General features: G+C 44.1%; 2 protein-coding genes across 9 annotated transcripts in view; one reads left to right on the forward strand and one right to left on the reverse strand.

Annotated features, from left to right (window-relative positions):
• Positions 1-9,051, forward strand: part of GDPD4 (glycerophosphodiester phosphodiesterase domain containing 4) — a 31,424-nt gene extending 22,373 nt beyond the window's left edge. For 2 of the 3 annotated variants that reach the window (XM_015852501.2, XM_032442285.1), the window contains exons 10-16: positions 784-934; positions 1,549-1,773; positions 2,418-2,575; positions 3,157-3,304; positions 4,352-4,434; positions 5,645-5,727; positions 6,243-9,051. In XM_015852501.2, the coding sequence (XP_015707987.1) occupies positions 784-934; positions 1,549-1,773; positions 2,418-2,575; positions 3,157-3,304; positions 4,352-4,434; positions 5,645-5,727; positions 6,243-6,274 (880 nt within the window). In that variant the 3' untranslated portion in view covers positions 6,275-9,051. Of the gene's footprint in view, positions 1-783; positions 935-1,548; positions 1,774-2,417; positions 2,576-3,131; positions 3,305-4,351; positions 4,435-5,644; positions 5,728-6,242 lie in introns of those variants that run through there. The other variant, XM_015852503.2, reaches the window with a different exon arrangement.
• Positions 9,052-9,778: 727 nt separating this feature from the next.
• MYO7A (myosin VIIA) overlaps positions 9,779-24,615 on the reverse strand; it is an 82,944-nt gene continuing 68,107 nt past the window's right edge. For all 6 annotated transcript variants that reach the window (XM_015852500.2, XM_032442283.1, XM_015852499.2 and 3 more), the window contains 21 exons: positions 23,577-23,696; positions 22,681-22,854; positions 22,164-22,391; positions 21,316-21,486; positions 20,529-20,646; positions 20,125-20,251; positions 19,850-20,019; positions 19,550-19,740; positions 18,889-19,013; positions 18,609-18,766; positions 17,715-17,868; positions 17,424-17,579; positions 17,115-17,220; positions 15,502-15,615; positions 14,482-14,569; positions 14,167-14,273; positions 13,281-13,466; positions 12,412-12,528; positions 11,724-11,807; positions 11,134-11,253; positions 9,779-10,633 (listed from right to left, as the gene is read on the reverse strand). In XM_015852500.2, the coding sequence (XP_015707986.1) occupies positions 10,544-10,633; positions 11,134-11,253; positions 11,724-11,807; positions 12,412-12,528; positions 13,281-13,466; positions 14,167-14,273; positions 14,482-14,569; positions 15,502-15,615; positions 17,115-17,220; positions 17,424-17,579; positions 17,715-17,868; positions 18,609-18,766; positions 18,889-19,013; positions 19,550-19,740; positions 19,850-20,019; positions 20,125-20,251; positions 20,529-20,646; positions 21,316-21,486; positions 22,164-22,391; positions 22,681-22,854; positions 23,577-23,696 (2,904 nt within the window). In that variant the 3' untranslated portion in view covers positions 9,779-10,543. The remainder of the gene's footprint in view (positions 10,634-11,133; positions 11,254-11,723; positions 11,808-12,411; positions 12,529-13,280; positions 13,467-14,166; positions 14,274-14,481; positions 14,570-15,501; positions 15,616-17,114; positions 17,221-17,423; positions 17,580-17,714; positions 17,869-18,608; positions 18,767-18,888; positions 19,014-19,549; positions 19,741-19,849; positions 20,020-20,124; positions 20,252-20,528; positions 20,647-21,315; positions 21,487-22,163; positions 22,392-22,680; positions 22,855-23,576; positions 23,697-24,615) is intronic.

Here is a 24,615-nt window from a genome sequence, read left to right on the forward strand (position 1 = left end):
AATGTGGTTTTACTGATGGTGTCCCTCAGCTGACGTGATGACAGAGACTGTGTGGCAAGTCAGTAAGTTGTAGCTATTGATTAAATAATTGAGTTATAGAATCATTAAGGTTGGAAAAGACCACTGAGATGATCTAGTCCAATCATCAACACATCACCATTGTGGCCGTAGTCAACACATTACCACATCACCATTACAGGCTGCCCAGAGAGGCTGTGGATGCCCCATCCCTGGAGGTGTTCAAGGCCAGGTTGGATGGGGCCCTGGGCAGCTTGGTCTGGTATTACTTGTGGAGGTTGATGGCCCTACCTGTGATGGGAGTGGGGGGTTGGATCTTGATTATCCTTGAGGTCCCTTCCAACCCAATCCATTCTGTGATTCTATGATTCTATAATTCTATGATCATCTCTATACACTATTTTAAACACTTTGTGGCATATAAAGGCAGTTCCTACCCTAGTATGGCTTACAGACCACTGTGAGGGTTTTATCTGTCCCAGAAAACACCAGAACACTCTGGCATCCACAAAATGTGTCTTTTACATCATATTGTATCCACCTTTTTAGCGGCTGGCAGGCATAAATGTACCATCTCTACTCTGCCCCTGAAGAAACCAGTTGGTGTTTTGAGTGTCGTACTTCTTTTCTACCTCACTCTCTGTACAGAGGGAGGTCACACAACTACGTTTGTGGTAGCCCACATGCTGTTCTTGCCTAGCATGGCATTGCTTGTGCTCTAAGTGAACTGCACCCCAAGTGACCCGAATTCTTGTTCTCTTACAGCTACGATGGTGTTCCTTTTCTCATGCACGACAGCACCTTGAGCAGAACAACCAACATCAAGGAGGTTTATCCCAATGACACCGCTCAAAATGCAGCATTGTTCTCCTGGGATGCCCTGAAGGAGTTGAATGCTGGAGAATGGTTCCTAAAGGTAAGCACCATAAGGGACCGTCATCAATTGGCTGTAGAAGAGAAACCAGCTGTCTAATACTAGGATGAATATTAGGGGGGAAGTTTCTGGTTGAGCCAGAACAAAGTCAGTAGAGATCCTTACACTATAGTGTCTTCTTGTTTTATGCAGTTGGATTTTAGGCTTTGAGACCTATTATGTTTGGTGGATTTTTTTTATGGCTCTTTATCATGGCAGCAAAAGAACTAACATCCTGGAGAAAGAAGGTAACTGTTACTTAGCATTACAGAATTATAGACTTAGGTTGAAGAAGAACATAAGATCATTGACTTTAGCCATCAACCTAACACAGCTTGTGCAAGGTGTTTTGTGTGATGTAGCTTATGTGGTAGGACAGAGAAGCACAGCAGGCTAGCTGAGAATTAGACAATTCAGGTCCCAGGAGCAGTGCCATCACAGCCTAGGATTGTTGTCCCTGTTTCTCAGGTAGTAGGGCTAAGTAAAGTAGAATATCCTGCCCTGTTGAGGGCTGATGACAAACTTTTTCCTCCACAGAGCCATGACCTGTATGCATGCAGCAGACTCCCAGATGCGACTGGCTGATTGATTTCCTTTTTGTATCTGCTTGTTTCTAGGACAAACCTTTTTCATGCATGGGCTCCCTGTCAAGGGCAGATCGAAACCAGGCAATGAATCAGTCAGTTTACAAGCTAAGTAATTTCTTACGCCTCGCAGACAGTCAGAATAAACTTGTGATATTTGATCTCTACCGTCCTCCAGAGAAACATCCTTACAGGAATTCATGGATCAACAGAACCCTGGAAGTCATCCTCAATGAGTCGGGGATCAGACCTCACCTGGTAGGGTGGCCACTCTCCTTCATATCCCATTCTATTGCTCACTGAACTGGGACATTGGGGTCAACACTGCGTTATTTCATCATTGTGATCATTGACAGCCAACTCTCTGCCACCCATACATACTTTATATATTGCATAGAAAAAGCTCCTGGTTCAAATTAAAGCAGCTGGGAGCTTTCATTGCCTTCCTCCTTCCCCAGGCAACACTCTGCTTAGGATACATGCTGAATCCATGTGGACCAGGTTACGTGTCCACTGATTTCCAGAGAGTTAAGTTGATCTGTGTTTGCTCCATACTGGGAGAAAGGGACATGAGAATGCTTCCCGTCGCCTTTCCCATTTACCAAAGCTGCCTTTTCATTCATTTCAAACACTGCATCTTTTGTGTGGGCAATGGGAAATGTTCAGTGATTTCCAGTCGATAAGAAAGAACACTGAGGACTGATTTCTTGATGAAAATGACTTTCGTCAAGAAGCAAGTTTAAACCCAGCAAATAAATGTTCTTTGATCATTGCAAGAAATATGTTATTTGACAGGCTGGGTTAAGCCCCTCAAGACCTTATCTGTACCAGATTTCAGTGAAGGGCACGGCCATTACTAGTTAGTTCAGTGTGAATTCACAAGGTCCTCTTGTTGTTTGCAGGTCCTGTGGCTGGAGAATGACATGAGGTCCTTTGTTCAGTCTGTTGCTCCTGGCTTCCAACAGACCGTGGGCAGTAAGGCCCCGGTTGAAGATCTGTTGATGGATAATATTGTCAAACTCAACCTGGCCTACACCGAAATGTCCAGTGAAGATATTCGGTAGGTTGGAGTTTCATCTCCAAGTGCTCTCTGTGGTCTGGCTAGAGAACATTTGCCTCGTGTGTGTGGCAATGTCTCCCTCCAGTGACCAGCTCTGGGATCGATAGCATTTTAGAAAGGACTCCTTGGGGGTAAGCTGACGTCCCTATTGCATTTTGGAGGTTAAGGGCTTTAATTCACTCCCACTGCTGACCCTGACTATGGCCAAGAGGTGGCATAATTGAACCCCAGTCCTCTCCCTACCCAAGTCCAAGTCCGTATTTAATCAACCAGGGTCATATAATCATAGAATCATAGGGTCATTAAGGTTGGAAAAGAACTCTAAGATTATCTAGTCCAGCTGTCCCCCTATCACCAATATTGCCCACTAAAGCATGTCCCTAAATACCTCATCTACATGTTTATTGAACACCTCCAAGGATCTGGAGATCTTCTTGGTAGAACTCAAGTAGCTCCTGATTTCTTGTCCTAAAGCAAATCTTTCCTAGACAGATTTGCTATTTCTCCTTGATTCAGCCCAAAGGAAGTACTAACCTCCTTGCTTTTCTTAATGAAGGCAATTGCCTCTTGATCTTTTAAAGGAAATATGCTGAGGCAAACATCACCACCAATTTGTATGTGATCAATGAGCCCTGGCTCTTCTCCCTGGCCTGGTGCTCTGGGGCACACTCTGTGACCACGAATGCTGTCCACACGCTGAAGAACCTCAACCAACCACTCTTCCTCATGGTAAGCAGTAGTCCTCCCTTGTTTGTGGGGTACAAAATGGAGGTAGGTTGTTCATGGTTACCTTTAGAGATCAAGGGCCAATTCATTCACGGATAAAAGAGGCTTAACATGAGTCTGGTTCTTGTGAGCCACTGCAGATATCATCATCCCCAACTCCTGTTTTATCTTGGCCCTTAGAAAAGCACTGTAGTTGGTAGGGCTTCATGTCTGTGTTGGAAATGAAGGAAAGCAAGTCCTGGTGAGGCTCATGTAAAGACAAAGGAAGGGGGCTTTGAGGGCACGTGCGGTTACTGCATGACAGTTTCAATTTCTGAGATTCTAAAGAACCTTACTGTAGTCAGGAGTTCCTAATGACCAGAAACTCATGCATTCCTTTACAAACTTGGTCAGATGTCATGTGCCAAAGGGAAAAAAGCATAGAGGCAACCCCTCCTTGCTGGGAGGAGCTTTTCATGTTGGTTGTTCATCCTCTACTCCGCCTTTGACAATCTGTAGGGCTGAGGAGTGCCATGTTCTCACCAGAGTCCTTGCATCATAAAAGTTACCATTTGGAATAGCCAGTTTCACACTCTTGAAGTTAAAATGCTCCTGTCTCTCATCCAGAAAACTAAATAATTTTCATCCCTTCTGAGGGTGGGTGAGATCCAATCTGAGGACAATCCTAGACTTAAAGCAGGAGCCTCCCCAGCCCCTTAGTGGTTTTCACTCAAGGACAGTTTTGCAGGGGGAACCAGATGCCATCAATTGATATTAACGTTGTAGGGACAAACAAGGAGTCTGTGCTGTATTCACTGCACTGCAATGCAGCAATCCAGTCTCCTTGGACACCCAACAGATCTGTTTTTACAAAGGATGATGGCTTGGCACTTACACCCAATGGCAGGTGACTGCTTCCAAATCCTTCCTTTAAACACCTGAAGGATATCACTTCACGTGCACATGAGTTAGCTGAATTGCCACGGCCAAGTAGTAAGAAGGAGCTCGCTCATCTTTTTGCATGCTTCAGTGTCTGTGGTGTTGGACATATTCTCTGTTGTTCTCTTCCAGACACCACGGCAGTACAACATCATGTGGATCCTGACAGACCTGGCCTCAGTGCTTCTCATCTCGCTCATCTTTGCTCTGCACTGGTAACAACTGACTTCACAAAATCAGGGAGAAATGGCAAATCTGTATAGGAAAGATTTGATATCCTGAGTTGGAAGGGACCCATCAGGATCGCTGTGTCCAACTCCTGGTTCCACTGCTTTCTAACCTGATCTGTTGCTCTTGGTAGAGGAATGGAAGGATGCTTACAGTGTCCTGAAGGGTTAAAACTGCTCTTCTTCAAGAATTGTTTAAAAAAGAAAGAAAGAAAGTGCCCTGAAAATCTCCAAAAACATCTCCTGCTTGCTTTCCTGTTTTCCTTTCCTTTTGGCAACTCAGGCTTCACTTACCTGAAGGATTCAATATAGTTGTGGTGGGTTTAGAGTAGCAACATAAATAAGTTATCAAAGCTGATGGACTGGAAAAGGAATTGATTTTTCTGTTCTTACTATTTAGATTAGGAGCTAAGATATTAGGACTTTAGGCACCAGGTGGAAAGCTCTTATTGTTAATATTTGTGCACCCCGTGTCTCTCTGTCTACATGTGTCAAAGTCAATGAGGAAATCCATCCACCCACCTGAAAACACCTGAGTGTGCCAAGCACTGTGTTTTCTTTGCATCTGTCAATTCATGGCTTTATCTGTTTTTGATTATTGGGAAAACTTGGATCAGGTTGTTGGATGCAGCATGGTTGGATCAGAAACTGCTCACCCTGCTCTGCTTTCTGCAACCCTGACCCTGTGTTGTATATAAAGCAGCATCTTTCACTTTGCTTCCAAGGCTGCAGGTTGCAGCAGATGGTTTAAAATGACCACACCCATGCAATACATTATTACCATCTCCAGATCTTTCCATGCCATCCATTGCAGGACAGACATTCCCAGTTCTTCTGGGAGCACAGGACCATCAGATGTGCCTGTGGGACCTGTATGATCTGGTTTATCAGGTTCATGAGTCCACCAAACTTAAAAATTTTAAATGTCTTTGTCTGCTTAGGAACCAGCAGCTGCAAAATAAGGACTGTAATCCCTTAAATCTTTCCTAGAAAACTGGGGCTTAGTCACCAAGTTACCCTCAGAATGCTATTGCTCATGTGAAGTGTGGATACTTAAGCATCACAAGCATGAACCAGGCTCCCTTCTCACTAAAGACCTGAGCAAATCCTCAGATACCTGGGCAGTTCTAGCCCTAACAAAGGAGAATAAGGTGACCAGGGTTACAGGGAGCTCACCCAGGCGCTTTGCCCCTTGCAGGTGGCGAGAGCGGAGCTTCTCCTGCTGTGCCCATGAAGGTGACCCAATGCTGGAGAGTGGCACTTACAACAAGTTCAGGACAGGTGAGTGGGTGAGGAGGGGGCAGGAGTTGGATCCTGCTTGGGGAAGTTTCCATGGAGCATAACCAATGGGTTGGTGATGGTGCTGAGACATGACTGAGCCCAATGGGGCCACCAACCTTGTCAGGGCTGGAGCATGGAGTGTTTAAGAGATGGATTTATGCAACAAGAAAAGAGGTCAAAATGCATGTTATCACTGTCTGCAAACATCTAATATATATTAGATTCTATAATATGCCTTAACAATATGTTTTGGAGATCATGGAATCCTCAGAGTAGGAAAGGACCTTTAAAGGTCATCTAGTCCAACTCCCCTGCAATGAACAGTGAGATGAGGTTGACCAGAGGTTGATCCAGCCTGACCTTGAAAGTCTTGAGGGGCAGGGCATCCACCACATCCCTGGGAACCTATGAAATGCTTCCATGCTCCAGGTTTCTGAACCAAAGACAAAATGACCCAACCAAGCTGTCTCAGTATTTCATTATTTCAATCGCTTACTATGTGCCTTCTTTTCCAGAGCTTAGCAACATGCCAACCGTCATGGCCTGATGTGGCCAGGAAGGATGCAGAGCTGCCATCTCACTGAGATCCAGAGATTGGAGCATCCCTCGATGACTCTTCCTGCAGTGCAAATCCAGCCTGCCAAGAGGGGCTAATTGGCTTCTGACAAGAAGGAGTCATTTGCCATCATGGTCCTGATGGAGATGAACACTGAGTTCTCCCTCTGCTTTCCTCATCATCTCATCCCTGGCAAGGATACCAAGGGTGAAGGGGAGCACACACGGGGTTTCAGCTGTGAGCTGGGCACCACAATGAGATGGTTAAACATCCCTAGAATTACCCATGTAGTAGCCACTGTTTCCTTTTGAGACATTTGGCATCTCAAAGGGTAATCATCCTCAGCACCCTCTGGTCCTGCTTGTCCTTGTCTGCCCTTGTTTCCCCAGTCCCCATAGTCCCCTCCTCCTCACAGGTCTTCTCCAGCCCAAGAGCACACCAGCCCCATCATGGTGGTCAAGTGCTGCTGGATGGCTCAGCAGGGTCTGTAACTTAGGTTTTTCTTTTCCTTCCTCTAGTCCCTCCCTTAGTCCAAACAGGACAGCTTCCTCACTCTGATTTTCAGTGAGGGAGTATTCCCCATGAATGCAAAAGGAGTTTTGGTGCCTTGGCCAAGTAACTACCAGGACTACAAACAAGATCACAACACTTTTCTTTGTTTCGATGCATGTGAACTGGTTCCTCCAAATGTACAGTTTTCTTTTCCCTCGTGGAAGATCTTCATACCAACTCTGCATCCTGGGATTTATTTCAGTTTTCATTTCTCCCAGTGGCTTTTGGCACACGGGGAGGGAAAACAGTACTCTGCTCTGCAAAGGAGAGCTGAGCATTTCCCAGGTTTAAGCCATAAATTTCTACTTGAACAGTTAATACTTTTAAACAATTATTACTATTTTGTAAATTGCAAGTGCAACTTTAAATACATTTACATACTCCTATCCTGTTTTGTTCTTATTCCAGCAAAGGAAACGGGAAGAACATCATAGTAATCTTTACCAAAATCAGACCACAGGCGTCTTCTCATATATAAGCCTCATTCAGCAGAATGTTTTTGCTAAGTAAACCTATATCACAACTGAAGTGTGAAAGGGAAGTGCTACGTTTCAAACTTAACACTGCTGAGAAGGGCTGAACCTTTCAAAGTTCGATATTTTCAAGCATTTTGGAGGCTAGAAATGCAAAAAGACACTAGCTTCCTCAGAAGAGAGCTAAAGGATTGCTGTAGAGCAGCTCTGGATCTATAGAGCATACAGAGGATGCTAATGATGGTGTTAAATCCCTTCCTTGTACTCTGCACCCATCTCTGGTTCACAGCATTTGTGGGTACTGCCCATGTGCAGAAAAATGAGAGCTGAAAGTGTTTGGACTGGATGAAGGTGTTTTTCATGGTGTCCTCCAGGTAAGGGATGTGGTTGGGACAGGCTGTGGTCCTGTGTGTCCCAGGCTGACACAGAACAGCTGTCCTGAGCTCTGTTGTGTCTCAGCTACTATTTTTCTTGCTTCCCAGCTATCAGGTCCTGTTAACACTATTAAGCGTGTGGCTGGTGGTCTGAATTCTGCACAAAAACTTCTCATGCAATCATAGAGTCATTATGGTTGGAAAAGAACTCTAAGATCACCAAGCCCAAGCCCAACCCATGCCCACTATGTTGCTCAGTGCCATTTCTCCATAAACATCTCCAAGGATGGTGACTCTACCACCAATGGGTTTTGCCCATAAAGAGAAGATTTCACTTATCACATAGTCATGCAACCATAAACGTTGGAAAAGACCTCAAGTCCAATCGTCAGCCTATCACTACTGTGCTCATTAATTGATGTCCTTAAGCACCAACACACAGATGATGTGCTCCCCATCACTGGACATTCTTACCGGGAGTCCCACTACATAAAGAGAAGTCCTCTCCCTAATGAAGTAGAGCCCTGATCTCACTCTTCCACCCCTGAAGATACCACAACTGCAGAGTGCAGAACAGCCTCCCACAGGTCATTTTATGCCTTTTAAAATTATTTTACTTGGACATATGTTTTTGCATGTTACATTGCTCGTTGTGAATACAAAGAGGCCAGCAGATGCTAATACATATGACACACAGGCACACACACACAGAGTCCCAACACCCCCAAAATGATAGGGTATATGGGAGGCCAACAGAGCTGTGAATGAGGGGATAAGGGAGTTTTGTGGGGCAAAGCTCCCCAGGACAGCACTGAAAAACATTTCTACGATGTGCACTGAGCTTGTTGGGAGAGGCAAGGATGGCTGGAAACTCAAGAAACTTGTGATGGTGGTGGTAAGGATGATGGAAGCTTGACTAGGAGTGGGTGGGACCCCTGGGTCAGCCAGATCATGGCAGCAAGGGAGGGAGGCGCATTGGAGATGTTTGCTGGGGAGACAGCAAGGCTCCCAGTGCAGGCTTAGCTGGTATTGCCATGATCCCATCAGAAAGTGCCATAGGCAGGGAGAGGGTGGAGGAAGGAGATTTTGTGGCAGGTCTGTCCAGTCGGTGAATATCTTTGCACAGCATTGTGTTTGCTTTGGTGGAGAAACCATGGTCCAGTGTCACTGCTGCATCCCAGCCACATGCTGTTGTCCTTGTGGTTCAACAAGCAGTGCCATGGTGTTGAGGAACTGAGCCCAGCTGAGCTCCAGCAACATATGGTACCACACAGTATTGACTTCTATGAGTGCAGCTGAGCTCAGCCCAATGCACAGGACCAAGAGAGTTCTCCCACATCTACTGGGAGCCACTCAGCATTAATAACAACAGCATCAGATCTTCACAGTAGTCTCAGTACACCATCTTGGTGTACACTCCTCAGAGCTCCTGATGCCATGTGCCCAGGCACCTGATCCTTTGAAGCCTGGATTTCAGAAAGGCATCCCATGCTCCTTCCCCTCTATTCTTCCAGACACAATGTGGGTTAGCCTCCTCTCTGCTGGCATGTCCCATCTCTGGTCCAGCTGCTCCACAATGCATGTTGCTGGGTGGGAGATGAGACAAGCACCCAGCAGATGAGTATGGCCAACCAAAGGCAGAGAAAAGCCCACTGAGACCAAGGGCTTGCCCTACCTGTAAGCAGTTCTGGCTCCAGCTGGGGCTGGTAGAGAGCCATTTTATACAGTGTCACACACAAAAGCACAACAAAATCATTAGCTAATCATTAGCTGTTTCCAGTGTTGATGTCCAAGTCCCTGTTAAGGTCAGAATCCTTTCTGTACATGGGCTTGGCCATATTCTTTCAAGAGTGGGAACTCCAAAATCCCCACATCCATATCGAAGCTTGTGGAAAAGATCCTCCCAGGGTTAATTTGTCTGGACTTGAGGCAAAAGGAGGTAATTCATCTTCCACTCTTCTCTTCCAGCTGAGCCCTTAATTGGGACAGATGTGCCTTAGTTGCTGGCAGTCATGTTTCCAGGGGAATCCTTGGGTGAGGGATTGTCCTGCAGGTCACCCTCAGCCCCAAGGCATTGTCCAGATATCGGCACAAAATGCAAGATTTCTTTCTTTTTAATGTTTTAAAAAATAAATAGAGGAAGAAACAAAACTTTAAAGTTTGTTCGTTAAATATTTCCAGCATTGCACAGACAGCACTTTAATATTCTAACATCAGTGGTTTGTTTATTCTGATTCCTAGTTAAAATGTGCTCCTCCCAGCCTGCTTTCTCTTTCTGTCCTTGAGAACACAGTGCATTCTTTTTCAGTGTCAAAAAACAAGTCCTGTGGTTTTCATTGGACACCTTTCCAGGCTGGACTGAGTCTCTGCTACTCGTCTTCAAACCTAAAACGTCCATGAGCTCACCAAATGGCGTTAGCATTCCAATTGTTGACACTTAAAAAACACACAACACAACACAAATCAAACCAAACCAAACCAAACCAAGCCACACACACGCACACACACAAAAACCCTCTTCCCAGAGCCTTTGTGATTCCAGCCATTGGGTTCAGGCAAACCTCCTGCCAGAGTCTTTTTGCCCAAGTCGTTGTCTGAGAGCAGTGTTGTCCTCTGGAATTCTTTGAGGTTCAGGTGTAGTCAGGGTGGGGAGGGAGGACGGGAGGTCAGAGATAGTCATCTTCGCTGGAAGGGGTGTTGGGATTGGAGCCCTCAAGGTCAGAGTCCAGTGAACTCCCTGATGGTGTTCGGCTCATCTTCCACATCTGGGAGGCAAAGGTTCTCCCCCAGGTGCATGGGTATCCCACAGCCCTCAGCTGGTGAATTAGCCCCATGACCACGTGCCAGTGGCTTCGTGCAGTTCACTTGCTACCCTTTGCACTCCTCTGCTTGCTCATGGCTGTTAGCATCTGGCTGATGTATGAGGTCAGAAGATCATCCATCTTGTAGCCCTGATGAAGAGAGAGAAATTCTTACACGTCCTTTTAGCAAAACTTAACCTCTGGCTTATTCCCTATCAACATTCTTGCTATACATTGTAGATTTACATGTGTCCAGGTGTATTTTCCCCTCTTTTTTCCTCTTTTCCACCATTCTTCTTGGGTGTCATGACACTGACACAAGGATAAAAGGCCAAATAATTTGCAGCGTGAAACTCTCTCAGGATGCTACTGATTTTCAGAGCTTTGGAAAAGGAGTCGGTTTTCAAATGGGCAACGTCAAACAGGATGTCCAAAGTTAATAATAATAAACCTGGCAGGAATTTATATCCTTCATTCTTTGGGTTTAAGATTTGCTAAGCAGTTTTGTCGTTTTTGTTGTGACTGTTAGTAGGGACAAGACTGACAAAAAACCTTTGTAAGAGTACACCCCTTGAGCCCACATCTGCTTTCATAACCTTTATGTTATGTTATGTGTTAGGTTATGTGCCATAACCTTTAATCCTCCTTACCAGGGATGTCTCACAGAGCAGCTTGCTTCCCCTCACCAGGTTGCCAATCGTTATATGGAAGTATGTGTTGCCACTGCTCCAATTGGAGATCTTGGTGAAGGGATGAGTGATGAGAATATCCTGGTGGGAACACAAAACTGACAGTCAACACACAAAAGCCTCAACTTTTATGAAGGACATGGGGACCTTCCATGTCCCTGTTCTCTTTCCTTCAAAGCAGACTAAAGATGTCTTTTGAAATGAGACTGTACCATGGCCTCAAAGGAACAGCAGTGAAATGCAAGACTCTGGATCATCCAGTGCTTGTGGAGAATGGCTATTTTGGTAAAACCATGTGGTTGGTGGAAGTACCAAGTAGGAGCTCATGTGCCCCAGCTCCAGCCCTAATGCCTGTGAAGAGATTAAGGAAGGAGTACGTATATTCTCCATTTACAGGGCTCAAAGAGTTGCTGCTGTCAGTTCTTCTTCTCTGGGATCTTTTCTGGCTACTCAGTTGTTCAAACTAGGCATAATGAGAACTTCTGCATCTCTAAATAACACAGCTTTTGGGCAGTTGGCTCAAGGGCATCTGGTGAAGACCTCAGTCTTACCTTGGTTTTGGGATCAATGAGGCTGACTCCATGTTTATTGATGGCAATTAGAAGGATTTCTGGATAATTTGGCTCTGTAGTTTGCTGTTGGAAATGAGATGAGATGATCTGATCAGGGGAAGCGACATGCAAAATCATTTCCTTTTTCCTCACTGTCTGTCTTCTCTTGCCAGCATCTGCTGGCTCATTAACTGCTATCCAGTTAATGACTTAAAGATAAACATAGAAACCTTTAAGGTACTGGTAATAGTCTGGGCTACAGAGAGAGTCTGAAGTTCCTTGTTCCTCTTTGACATCTTCCAAAGCTATTCCACCATAGGAAAGGAAGAGCTGGGGCAGGATGTAAAACCCCTGGACTTATTATCTTCTACCCAGTGGAAAACTGCATGTTCCCCTTTCCCTTCACAAAACAAATGGCTCTTGCCTCTTCAGCTGTACAGAAGACCCAAAGATGCCTGAGATACAACGGTGCTCTACAGTGTCTTAGTGTGAAACAGGGCAGACACAAATACTGTATCAGCCCTTTACTGATGGAGAATCTCACATTCTTTCCCTGTCTCGTCGGATTAGTCCCAGTCCAGTTCATCCCAAATACTGGGACAACCCTGTATGCCTGAAGCCCACCCATGATATGGAACTTCTGAACTTAGCCCAAAGTTGCCAGGAAAACTCCAAGAAGGGCAAGTACCTTCACTTCAAAGAATGCTGATCCAAATGTAGGCCACTTGAAGATAATCTTTAGGAAGGCAAGCTTGGCTTCTTCTCTTGTTTTGCCTGCATGCTTATTGTAGTATGCCACAATGGACTGCAACAGAGAAGACAGTAGAGTTGGAAGGTTTGCATTGTCTAGTACCATGAATTTCTCCAAGGAAGGAGCATCACGCCACAAAGATGGACTATCCTACCAGAAACCGTAATTGCTTCACATAGTAATTTCGCTTTCATTGAGATTCATTAACAAACCACAGTCTATGATAAACCTACAAACAGTTCTCTCTGCACTAAATTCTATTGGTTTTTATTTTTTGGCAAGTTTTGAGGCAGCCACTAAGAAGATAGCTAGAGAAGTTATATAGGTGTTGATTCCAGTCTGCACCAATGAATGCTTCCACTGGATAGTCACTGGAGCAAAACCTGGAACCAAGGTAGGTCCTCCTTTCTTTGATGGGCCATTTGCATTCTACTGTAGGGACTGTAAGTTTTGATCTCCAATTTATGAAGCAGAGAGGACTGAGGAACTTTCTACTGAAGAAACCAACAAATTGTTGGTTAGGTACCTGGTTGTGTTCAAATCCTAGGAAAGATAAAATGCTTATAAGACTGTTTCTTGGCAGTGAGGCATCTATTTCTTCTACATTCTAGACTTGCCTATACAAACACACATGTACAATTCCTCCTCTTGGTGCTGATCGGGAGCCTTGCTCTGCCAAGGCTCAAGAAGGACCACAGATCACTCACTCTGGCAGCATCACTTCAATGCTGAACATCAGACAAGTGACACAAGATGGTGGGCTCCCCCAAGCCTAGACTGATGTAAGAATAAAGCTGCTGTTTTACCCGTTTCCAGTCATCTGGAGAGAGCTGCCGGACGAGGTCCTGAGGCACCAGTTCCTTCAGGAGCTTAGGGATGCTGGGGAAATAGGACTTGTCATCCTCAAATTTCACTCGATAGATGAGAGCTGCCAGCTGCAGAACCTCTTCCCGTGTACACTTGTGGTAACCACGTAGATACTTTGGTAACTCCTGTGTAGGGGAGACAGCAATTCAGGGATGGAGAGGGTGAGCCCAGACCTTCATTCTCTGCTGGCAAGTGGAGGTTGTCTAAAGATCTCTGATCTAAAAAAGCCTCCTGTTATACAGCACAGGACGGTCCTTTTTTTAGATAACATATGTGTGCATCCATAGTCTTGTTCACCCTTCATGTCACTGAGAATCCAACAAATGTTTGAAAAATTGTTATATAATAAGAAACAATTAAAGCATTAGGGAATATGGTCATGTTGGGATAATTGCTTTATCAAAGCAGAAACATGGGGAACATATGTGTGATTCAGAGAGAGCTTTGTGACATGCAGGTGTCTCTTTCTCCTCAGAAGAAGCAAATGCCTAAAAGCTGCAGCTTCTTGAATGGCTTTTAGGGCTATCACAGCTCATCTCCAAGAATGGAAGAGCAGGCAACCTTCAGAATGCTTCAGAATTTGGCCTCTCTGCTGAGGCTGCTAGCAAGACATACTCTCCCACTTCTTGCTTCCCAGCTGAAGGGGTTACCTAAAATGCATGAAGGCCACTCCTTGCCATGCAACCCAACTGCTCTTTGTAGCTCTCTGTTTAAGGCAGAATATATTCTGTTTAATGCAAGTCTTCATCTGCACCTAAACAGTCTTTCAATTCCACTCTTAAAACCTCCCAAAGTCTCCACCGCTATTTCAGATTCCCAGAGTACCTGATAATAGTGGAAGATTGAATCTGCCATTGAATCCTTTCCAGGCGTTGTGTTGGTCCAAAGCTTTTTCATGAAGAACACTTGGTAGGTGAGGGAAGGCACTATACCTGCACGAAGGAAGCAGGGAGCAGACATCAGAACAATGCTGTGAGCACCAGACAGACCATCTCCTTCCTCATCCCCCAGGTGACTGTCCCCAGCATCTGCACAACCACAGCAATAGCCCAATGGAGAGTGGCAGTAGACTCCTTTGAAAGGACTAGAGGGCTCAAGTAGGACTGTGTGTGACCCACAATGGAGAAAAGGCACTGTTACCATCTTTTGCTGGTCTTGCTTTCTTTATCCAGTCCGTCAGGTGTCTCACAAAGTCAAAGAAGAAATCTCCCTCGGGCACACTTATGACCTGCAGGCACAGTACATGCTTATGAAGACCAGGTAAGCAGCAAGAGGCCACAGGTAGGGCTGCACACTGTCCCACCTCCTGTAGTTGTTTCTCACTGCTTTGTCTCAGTTTTTTCTGGAGCAATTAATTTCCCTCCATGATGACTATCTCTACAGATTTATTCCAGTTGCCCAAAGCATCTCTACACTTGCACGTTTTTCTTAGTCTTTTGTCACAGAATTATACAGTTGAATTGGGAAGGACTTTAAAGTTCATCTAGTTTGAACCCTCTGATGTGTACAGTTCAGGCCTTGAGGTCCTGGCCTTGAAGACCTTGGAGGAATGGGGTACCACAGCCCTCTGAGCAGACTGTGCCAGTGCCTCCACTGCCCTCTCTGTGAAAAATTTCCCTCTAACACCTAATTTAATCTTTTAAGAACTCATCTCAACAGCAGGCTCAGGTTTTCTACCCCTTTCCTCTGTGAGATCCTGCACATAGAATGGTTCTATTTGGGTCCCTAAATCAACAAGGACACTACAGTGTTATCAGGTATTACGGCCACCTGTTAACACAGGACTTTTCCCTTTTAGGATGATTGCTGTAACCATTGCTATAATATTGCAAATCTCACCTGTAGCAGTTTAGATCTGACTTAGAAATGCTGCAGTGCTTGCAGAGGAATTAATCTTATTTGTGGGGCTACAGAGTTGGAAGGGACCATTAAAGGTCATCTAGACCAACCCTCCTGCAATGGACAGGTACATGCACAAGCTAGATCAGGTTGCTCAGAGCCTGGTCCAGCCTGACCTTGCATGTATCCAAAGACAAGACTTCCAACACCACACCTGTGGGCAACCTGTTTTACAGCTCTAGCAGTGCACATCTACTGAGTCTCTGGAAATGAAGCACTGAGTGCTTTGGCACTACTACAATGTGAGTGTGGGTCACTCACCTTGTCAGAGATCTTGACAAAGAGGCTGAAGCCTTCAGAAGACTTTAGGAGCAGTCTGTTGGAGATGTTCTGGCAGAAATCCTTTGCTTTTGTGCTGGACTCCACCTCAAATGCCTATAAAGAAAGGAAGAACGTTATCATTGCTACCTCAGGATTAATTTCTGTTTTATGCTCTCTTTGAGGAACTCTAAGTTTAGATGCATGAAGAGATTTGGGTGCACACCACCAATGAAAACAATGACTTTGTGGACTGTGGCTCTGCACATGGGAAGGCACATTTGTAGAAGTTCAGCCGTGCTATTGGTGAAATGTCGTGATTCAGGATACTACATCTGCACTCTGTGTTGACCTCTGTAGGGCTACCAAGGCAATGCAAGAGATTTTTTCTGATCCATTTGTAACACCTCAGACCTATTTGTCTACAGGAGTGACAGACCTCCAGGCTGATCTGTCCCAGTTGCTTCTTCACTGATGATATCTCTCCATTTTCCACTTTCTGAGTTATTCTTAGAATTTTCAGTGACTTGGTTTTCTCTGGCCACTTAAGGAGCTTCATTTCACAGCAGTTCAAAGAGTTTAGACTTCTACCCACCACATACATGACCCCTGTTAGCCTGAACCACCAGGATCCATGTTCTACATCTCATGAGACTGGGGAAAATGCATGTTGTACCACAGTGACAAGGCTTTGTCAGCCCACTTGTATGACTTCCATGGTCAAAGAGAATACATCCAAGTGCAGAAGTTCTCTCTTCCACCTTCTCCTGGCTCTCACACAGATGTATGTGTATAAAATAGTGTCATGTTTGTTACACAATGAAAAGCCACCAAAACTCAGAGAGAGTGATGGGAAGTTCCAGTGGATATCTTAAAATCCCTGTAACAGACAAACATGGGCATACATAGCTACTGTTCAAATTCTCCTATGGATATGAACTCTTTTTCACATGAACACCTTTGGAAATGCAAGGATTTAGATGTACCTAAAGGCATGATGGAAGAGAGCAAGCCTCACTGGAATACCAGTCAGTAACACGAGATAGCAGTTCAAGAATATGCCCATCTGCTTCCAGCAACAATATCACTACCTGCCTTATTTGTGCGAAAGATGCTTAATGAGACATTTCTGAGTGCAGATATCATGATTTCTGTGTCACTTCAGGTCAGAAGAATGAGAAATAATTGCATTTTCTTGTTTGCTGGCTCCTTCTCTGCTACTGGGAGCCTTAGCAGAGTGCCTAGCTAGGCATAGCTTGGTGGACTGTATAGTCTAGTCTAGGATCTAAATAACTGATGGCCAAAGTCTGTGAACCACTGAGAAAGAGGATGGAGATGAACATAAAATGTTCCTCTCTTGATGAGATTGTATTATAAAATCCCCAGTGAGAGCCAGCTCTGCACCCATGTCTTGAAAAGGTGAATGGTAGGAAATCAGACCCTTAAGCTCCAGTCTCCTATCCTGGTAAGAATGGGTTTTCCTGGCACTGCTCTGGTTCAGACACTTGTGGGAAGGCTGAATTTTTCTGCATTAGAATAAATCTCTTCTGAGATTTTAGTAAGAATTTGGACAGCTGTCCTGACAAAAATTAAGAGTTTGTTTCTGTTCCGCTTACCTCATCGGTATCATCAGGAAAGTAAACCTTGTGGAAAATTTGGGTGGTTTTGTGTTGAATGGCTTCCACTTCCACAAGATGGGGAGGGTACTTTCTGGACCCATTCCTGCAAAACAGAAGGAAGCAGATGCCACAGAATAAGCAACATCCTCCACCAGATATACCCTTAATTAGCCTTGGTTGAATGAAGACAGAGGCTGTGAGATTTCACTGTCCCTCCAATCAACTAAATATCTCCTACTTATTGTTTCTCATGCATATTTGGATGCTGTGACATGGTCAGGATTAGGAGGTCTTTTGGTGTTGTACCTTAGGGCTTTCTGGAGTCTCTGGATGCAGTCTGCTGCCAATGGGTGATGTTTCCGGGACTGAAGAAATCTTTGGACATGGGGCAGGAGGATGTTACTTGGAGGGAAAAGGCCTGTGCACAACCACAACAGCTCCCAGCCTTTCTCTTCACTGTACCTAAATTAGGAGAGATACAGAACAGAAAAAGTAACTCATGGCATGGAAGCACTAGAAGGGAGGAAAAATGCTCCAGACATGCTTTGCCCAGCATAGGCTAGTGTCTCTGGGACAAGGAAAACAGGCAACTCTTACTTGATGTGGTTGTCAGTGAGCTGTTTCAGGGTCTGGCAGTAGATTTCATCCTTCAGAGGCTCGGCTTTCAAGGCACCTTCAAATATTTGGTCTGTCAGCTCATTGACTGAGCGGGTCCTTTTGGATGGGTAGTCACCCATATACTTTAGCACTGGTGAGAGGCAGGAGTTAAGGATTAGCTCACCAGGAGGTTTAGAGAACCTCTTCTATTGATGATGTGGTAAAGACAACCTACACTTGACTACAGAAGTGGTTGTGACAATAGCAGTAATGGTAGTAGCATTAGTACCAGGCTTGTACCAGTAGAACTGTTCAAACTGTAAAGTTTGGATCCTAGAGAAAAGCTCACACACACACAGAGTCCATTTCCACAGTTTGGATCTACATCTGCACTTTGCCTATCTCCATGCTGCCTTTATTCTGCCAAGTGAAGCAATATTCAGGTATCAAACCCTGTCCCTGAGCTTATGAGCTCAGACCACAATGGTTAGGTCTACTCCCTTTACAGCAGATGTATCTTGGAAAGTTGAAGTAAGCCAAAACTGAACTGTTGAGTGAGCCACTAAGCAGTGTGTACCAGAAAGACTCAACAGTTTAGTGGTTTAGTGGGCATGGTGAGGATGGGTTGATGGTTGGACTAGATGATCTCAGTGGTCTTTTCCAATCTTAATGATTCTTTGATTCTATAATAACTTGTTCCCTATACCTCAGATCTCAAGGATGCTTAAATACAGATGGCAGAATCAGATTCATCACCAAGTTTGTGACAGCCCTCTGAAGAGAGGACAGAAGGCTTTCAGTGGACTTCACTTGTGTCCCTGAAGAGCCTGATCATCCTTTGTCAGACCCTATTGTCCTGTTGTCCAAGGGCTGCACCAGGCAGTAAAAGGATATCAATGAAGGCCATGCAAGCTTCTTGGGACAGCTCCTCGCTACCCAGGATTTTCTTCAGCAAGGGCTGTTTGATGGGTTCCCGGGTGTAACACCACAGCTTGTCCTTCCCACGGCTCTTGGTGATCATAACTCTACTCAGGGTGTGCTTAGGGGGAGGCCTGGTGGCAAAGGCAAAGAAAAGAAATAGTGGAGAGGTTACACAGATGAAAGGGACTATGTATGTGTGGCCTGTACAGGATTTCTACTCCTGTATTTTTTGAAGATGGTTGAAAAAAATCACCTGAAATAATCATAGGAAAATTCCTCCAAGGTGTATGGCTTCACTCTCTCTTCACTGTCTGAAATTGCCATCTGGGAGGCTCTGATAACATCTTGTCGTTGGTCAGGGGTCATTGTGACCAGTGCCTGTGGGATGAAATGTTGTCTGTCACCTCATATGCTCAGTGCAATATAGAGGTAGCAGTTACAAAATGAAGAGACTGGCAATGTGTGAGTAAAAATAACCCACTAATTTCAGCCAGTAGACAGTAAGAACTGTAAAACTGCCATTTCCCTGTACCATTCTTTGTCACTAGTACAAAGAATAACAAATGTTTCCATAGTGGGGATCATTTTCTAATGAAGAGAATGTGCTTTAGAACCTACTGCTCTACGAATGCATGTGGTGGTTTCTTCTAACCTTAAATACACTGAAAAGGAATTGCACTAGCTGGAAAGATGTGAAACGATTCATAGATACGCCAAGTCATAATCTCATGTTATCAAAGTGATGAGACTAGAAGAAAGGCTAAGATACTATTACAGCAGATCACTTGTACTTTAGGAAACACGTCATCTCTCTCAGCCACACTGGTCCACATTATTGTCAGAAGGACTGCTCATAAAGACTTTGACCTCCTCAAGCTTTGCATCAAGTATTTCTATTCTGTAAGACTGCTTACCACGATCTCCAGGGGAGGCATAGTGACAGTAGGCAAGACATAGACAGAATCTGTTGGAAAGTCCCCTTTCTGCTTGGTTCGTTCATTGAATCCATTTGCCCACCCTGAATTCATCACATGTTCTCCCGTGTCTTGGTCAAGAACTATGAGATCTCCTTTGAGGAAGCTGAGGAACCCAGACTCTTCCCCCACTACAAGAAAAACAACCATTAATTTGTATTATTATTATTATTATTGCAAGTCTTTTTGGAGTAATTAATATGCCTATGCATTTGCTACTGGACAGGATCTTTTACTTACCAGGGTTTGGGTTGTCTTGGAGACTAACCACATACTTGGATCTTTTTCTTAGTCCCTCAAGGAATGTCACTACCAGGTCCCGTATATCCTCTGCATTGTTGGAGGTGAAAGTGTATTCATCTGCTTTAATGGTGGCCAAGGTAAAACTCTGTCCTTGCAGCTTTCCCCCTCTGGGATATGTTTTTATAGGAGATATAAACAAGGAATACAATGGTATCAAAAAGCAAAGTCAAGGAAAAAGACTGTTTTAGGGGTAGAACATTAGCGAAGTTTACCTGCTGCTTGACACAGCTGTGATCTCTGGAAAAGAGAGCTCCAAGAGAACCTGCTCCTGTTCATCCACAAAGTACACTCCTGTCCAGTTGACAGCCACAATCACATCATTTTTAGGTAGGCTTGGCCCTAGATTGAAGGCAAGACATACAATTGGTTCATTAAGGGTACAGTATAGAAAAAGTCTATGTTGCAAAGAAGGGTGCAATAAGAAAAATCAGTTATTTTTAATAATAGAAATAATGGCAGACTCATGGCTTGAGCCACTGCTAACGAGGATGCAGCAAAAAAGCAATGCGTTCAAAACACTTGATGATCCATTAGGTCTTGTCTGTGGAACCCCTAATTCTTCTTCCTTTTGCTTTTGACCATCCCACCAATCCCAGTATGTGTTTTATTGACTCACCTGAGAATTTGAAGGCTTCGTAAAACCGAGAAAACAGCAAAGGCCACTTGAAACGTGCAAAATCCACCACCTCTTCCTTGACTTTTTTGGGGTCTGTCCTCTTTTGAGTATAAATTCCCTAATGACAAAGCAAACCATAAGCAACATGAAGCACAAACCAAGTTATATCTCAGAAAGAGCAAAAAATACAACTCCTTGAAACTCATTTGGTCCACGACATCTGAAGATCTTGGAACCAATATTTAGATCTTGATGATTCTAGGGGCCAAATTTCCCCAAGAGGGAAGAAGTGAGAAGCTGGAGAAATTCCTGGCAAAATTCTAGTTTCCCCTCCAGAGAATAATTAAGACTCTGAGAAGTCTGGGCAAGCATCTAGAGTGACAAAGCTGGGTGTGATCTTCTCAACTGGCTTAGGGTTTCTCTAAAATAGATGTCTGCCTTTCAGTTTGACAGTCCTTTAGCTGGAAATAGATATTTGATAGCCCATTAGCACAGATATCTAGCCTCATTTAGGACATCTTTCAAAACCTGAGACTTCTGTATGTAGCTGAGAGGCTGATGGAGGGCCTAAGATTCCTGGAGCAGGAAAACCCCAGGCATCTCAGTTCAGGCAACAGAACTGAACCCCTGGGTTTCCACTGAGAGTGATGTGAAGTGAGACTTAACACAGACGAAGATGCTTGTATTTAGATAACTTAATCTGAGGTGCAATCCAGTCTTTAAATAAATACCAGTCCAAAACTAATGAAACATATCTTAGCCATTACCAGATGATTTATTGTCCCACCTTTTTGTGTGCAGCTATAATGAGCTGAGCCCATTTCTCCACTGTTTTAGATGCAGTGATCTCTCTGTCTGGGATGTAGGATGGAATTAGATTTAGCAACCTTTCCAGTACCATTTCTGACCCATAGTCCACATAGTACTGTTGGGAAGCCAGTTCTGCTAGGTCTTCTTCCTGTGACATCCAAACATGACAAAAGAGCTGATGTTAATGTAATAAAGATGGGAAAAGATGCTTATTTCCTATAGTATCTGGTGTTTACTGGTTCAAAGGAAAACAATTAGGTGCTAAGTAAGAAGGATATTTTCAGTTTGACACCTGGATAATTTTAAACAGAAACAAGACAAAATGTAATGGGCATTCTCAGAGACTTTAATGTCTTTTGAGATGCTAATTTCAGTGACACTGAAATAATTCTGTAAGCTCACACTCTATAGACATGGGTTTCTGCTTCCAAAGTCCCTTCTGCACTGAGTTTGTATTGCATAGCACAGCTGTTTGTAACCTGAATTGTCTGTCTCATGCCTAAAGATTAGCAGAATTCACAGTAATCTGACCTGGTGGACTGGTTACAGTGTTCCTGCAGCCCTCCAAACTGGGGGTTATGGATGAGGTGATATTCACTCTCTCATCCACAAGTCCACAGGGAATGGTGCTCACGCAGCCCATGGGAGAGTCTGATCCTTTTCCAGCCAAAAGGATCTGATTCTTGTAGCCTCTGTTTCCTAAGTATATACCCTAGTAACCATCAGGTACCCAGGGAGGAAGATTTCTTATTCCATTCTGTGAGGTGCATTTCACCATATTATGGATGTATGTTGATCAGACCACTAGCTGTTGAGGACACTTGCCTTGTCACACCGATACTCCCCAAACTTCACCCCTCGGACAATCTGTTGGTAAATGAGATTGGTGGCCACATTGTCTTCACTTGGATTGTGCCAAGGAGTGAAGATCTCCTTCCTGAAGAAGAGCCGCCACGGTGCGTTGCGCTCCTGTGCTCCTTGCTCCTTGGCATACTGCTCACACTGGGATACAGCATCCATTACATGGTCATTGCCACTCCCCAGGGAAGAAACCTAAGCAATGTGGAGGGAAAAGGTAAAACTCATCTGACATCTCTAGGTAGATTGGGTTCCTCCATGCCCTCTGTTTTGAATATGTCCAAGAAGTCTCTCTACAAAAACCACTCCAGTGTATGCCTTCTCATACTGTAAAAATCATACATGCACATATATATTTTTATTTCTGAGCTTTTGACAGGTCTCAGAGTACAGGGTCTTTCTTTCCCTCTGGACGATATGTAACAGCAAGGAGAATCTCCCTTTTCTTTTATAGGGTTAGTCAGAAGCATTGATTATAACCTACCTTGTCAAAAAGTGCGATGTAAAGTGAAAAGCCAAATCGGTCCTTCAGGCTGATTTTGTCAGCCAATGAATTACAGAGCTCTTTAGCAGTGGTCGCAGAATCTGTCAGCAGTGTTTTTGTTGTCCCATCCATAAATGTGACTGGCAGCATGATTGGTTTCTTGGACTTGGTTGCCTAATGGATTATAGTCAGACTTTATGAAGACATTCAACATTCTAGGTTATTTACCTATCTACTTCCCCCCCAGCAATGGCAGCTGTTTCTTTAATCCCTGATTCCACTAATTGGCTATCTTTCAATGCTACCATAGCATTCTCAACTGGATAATGTATGGTCGGTCACTGGAAGCATTGAAAAAATTCTTGTATGTAATACATTCAATCATTGAAGTGTTTAATCTAGTAAATCCAACCAGGCTCCGGAATGCTCCTAGGCACTAAAACACAATCATCTATGCTAGTAAATCAGCACAGAAAATGACCAAATATGGCATAAACTGGGCTTATTCCAAGTTGCCCCTGAAGAAGCTTGGGCAGCTATGATGCTCCAAGGACATTCTCAGTAGGTAGTTTGCCTGCAGCCACTTTCAGTTGGAAGAATTCCTAGCACATGTGGGGGTTTGCTCCATGCCATCTGGCATCGATGTCTAAGAGCATTCTCAAATGCATTTAATTTACAGGTATTGATGTAGGCAAAGGGTATGATCTTCAGTATGCCTTGGAGCAAAGCCAGGATGCAAGAGGAATGTAATATATTGTCGATACCTGAAAATTCTTGAGAGAAATAGGCATTTTGTCATGATGTTTTCTACTCTGACAGAGTTGTGGCTCCCATGACAGTGAAATGATCCAACCCTGAGTCCTAGCAGCCTTGGAAGGGAATGGAGTGCTTCATACCTGCAGTTCTAGCCAGCTTGGTGGTTGCGTCCTTGTCCCATTGGCAAATGTCCGCCGCAGCCTCTCTTCACAATAGGGAGCATAACCAGGAGGGCCTCCATTGATAAAGTTCCTTAAGTACTGTTTGCAGCAGGGAACACATTGGTTAGACAGTTATACTATTGAATATGGAACAAAACAATGGGAGTGAATGAAAAAGGTCTATCAATAATGATCATGGGAAACATGATCAAGCAAATACCACTCAGAACACTTAGCTGATAATAGAAAACATATTTCACAATTACATTAAACAGGTGTTTCCTCAGTCGAATTTTAAACTGGATTTTATTGGACCCTAAACCAAAATTTGAAGTACTTTACCATATGTTAAAAAATACATTGCATAGAAAATGAAATCCAATGACTTGTGCAGTTTGAGAGATACACTTAAAAACATTACATAAATGTCTTGGCTAAACTTGTAGCTAAGGAGCAAAATGGCTGACCTATTGCCCAGGATGAACAAAGGCAGAATGTTTTTGGGAATATCAACACACACTTCAGCATGCACCAGGACTTTGGGCAGAGGTAGAATCACAGAGTCAATAAGGTTGAAAGAGATCTCTACGACCATCTAGTCCAACTATTAACTGTCGCATACACTAAATCATGTCTCTAAGTGTCACATCTCCGTGTTTCTTGGACACCTCCAGGGATAGTGACTCCACCACCTCCCTGGGCAGATTGTTCTGGGTTACTCATTAATTATTTCTGTGAAATGCTTCGCTCACCTAAAATAACTTTTCAATATTAAAAATTTAAATTCACATAGTCTCCTGTGATATACTTTTTCAGATCACATTTCCAGGCATAATTTAATCTTCTGCCACTTTGCCAGTGATTTATCTGCATTATTAGATTTCTTCCTGACAGTGCCTGGCGATGAAAAAGGGACTTCTATTCTTGGCTTCAGTTCTTTCAGTACTGAACCTGATCTGATATCTATGGATATTAGTGTTAGCACCTTTATTTCCAGTGGGTCTGGGAGCAGTTCTAG

The sequence above is a fragment of the Coturnix japonica genome, chromosome 1 (genome assembly GCF_001577835.2).
Source record: "Coturnix japonica isolate 7356 chromosome 1, Coturnix japonica 2.1, whole genome shotgun sequence".
Classification (NCBI taxonomy): domain Eukaryota; kingdom Metazoa; phylum Chordata; class Aves; order Galliformes; family Phasianidae; genus Coturnix; species Coturnix japonica.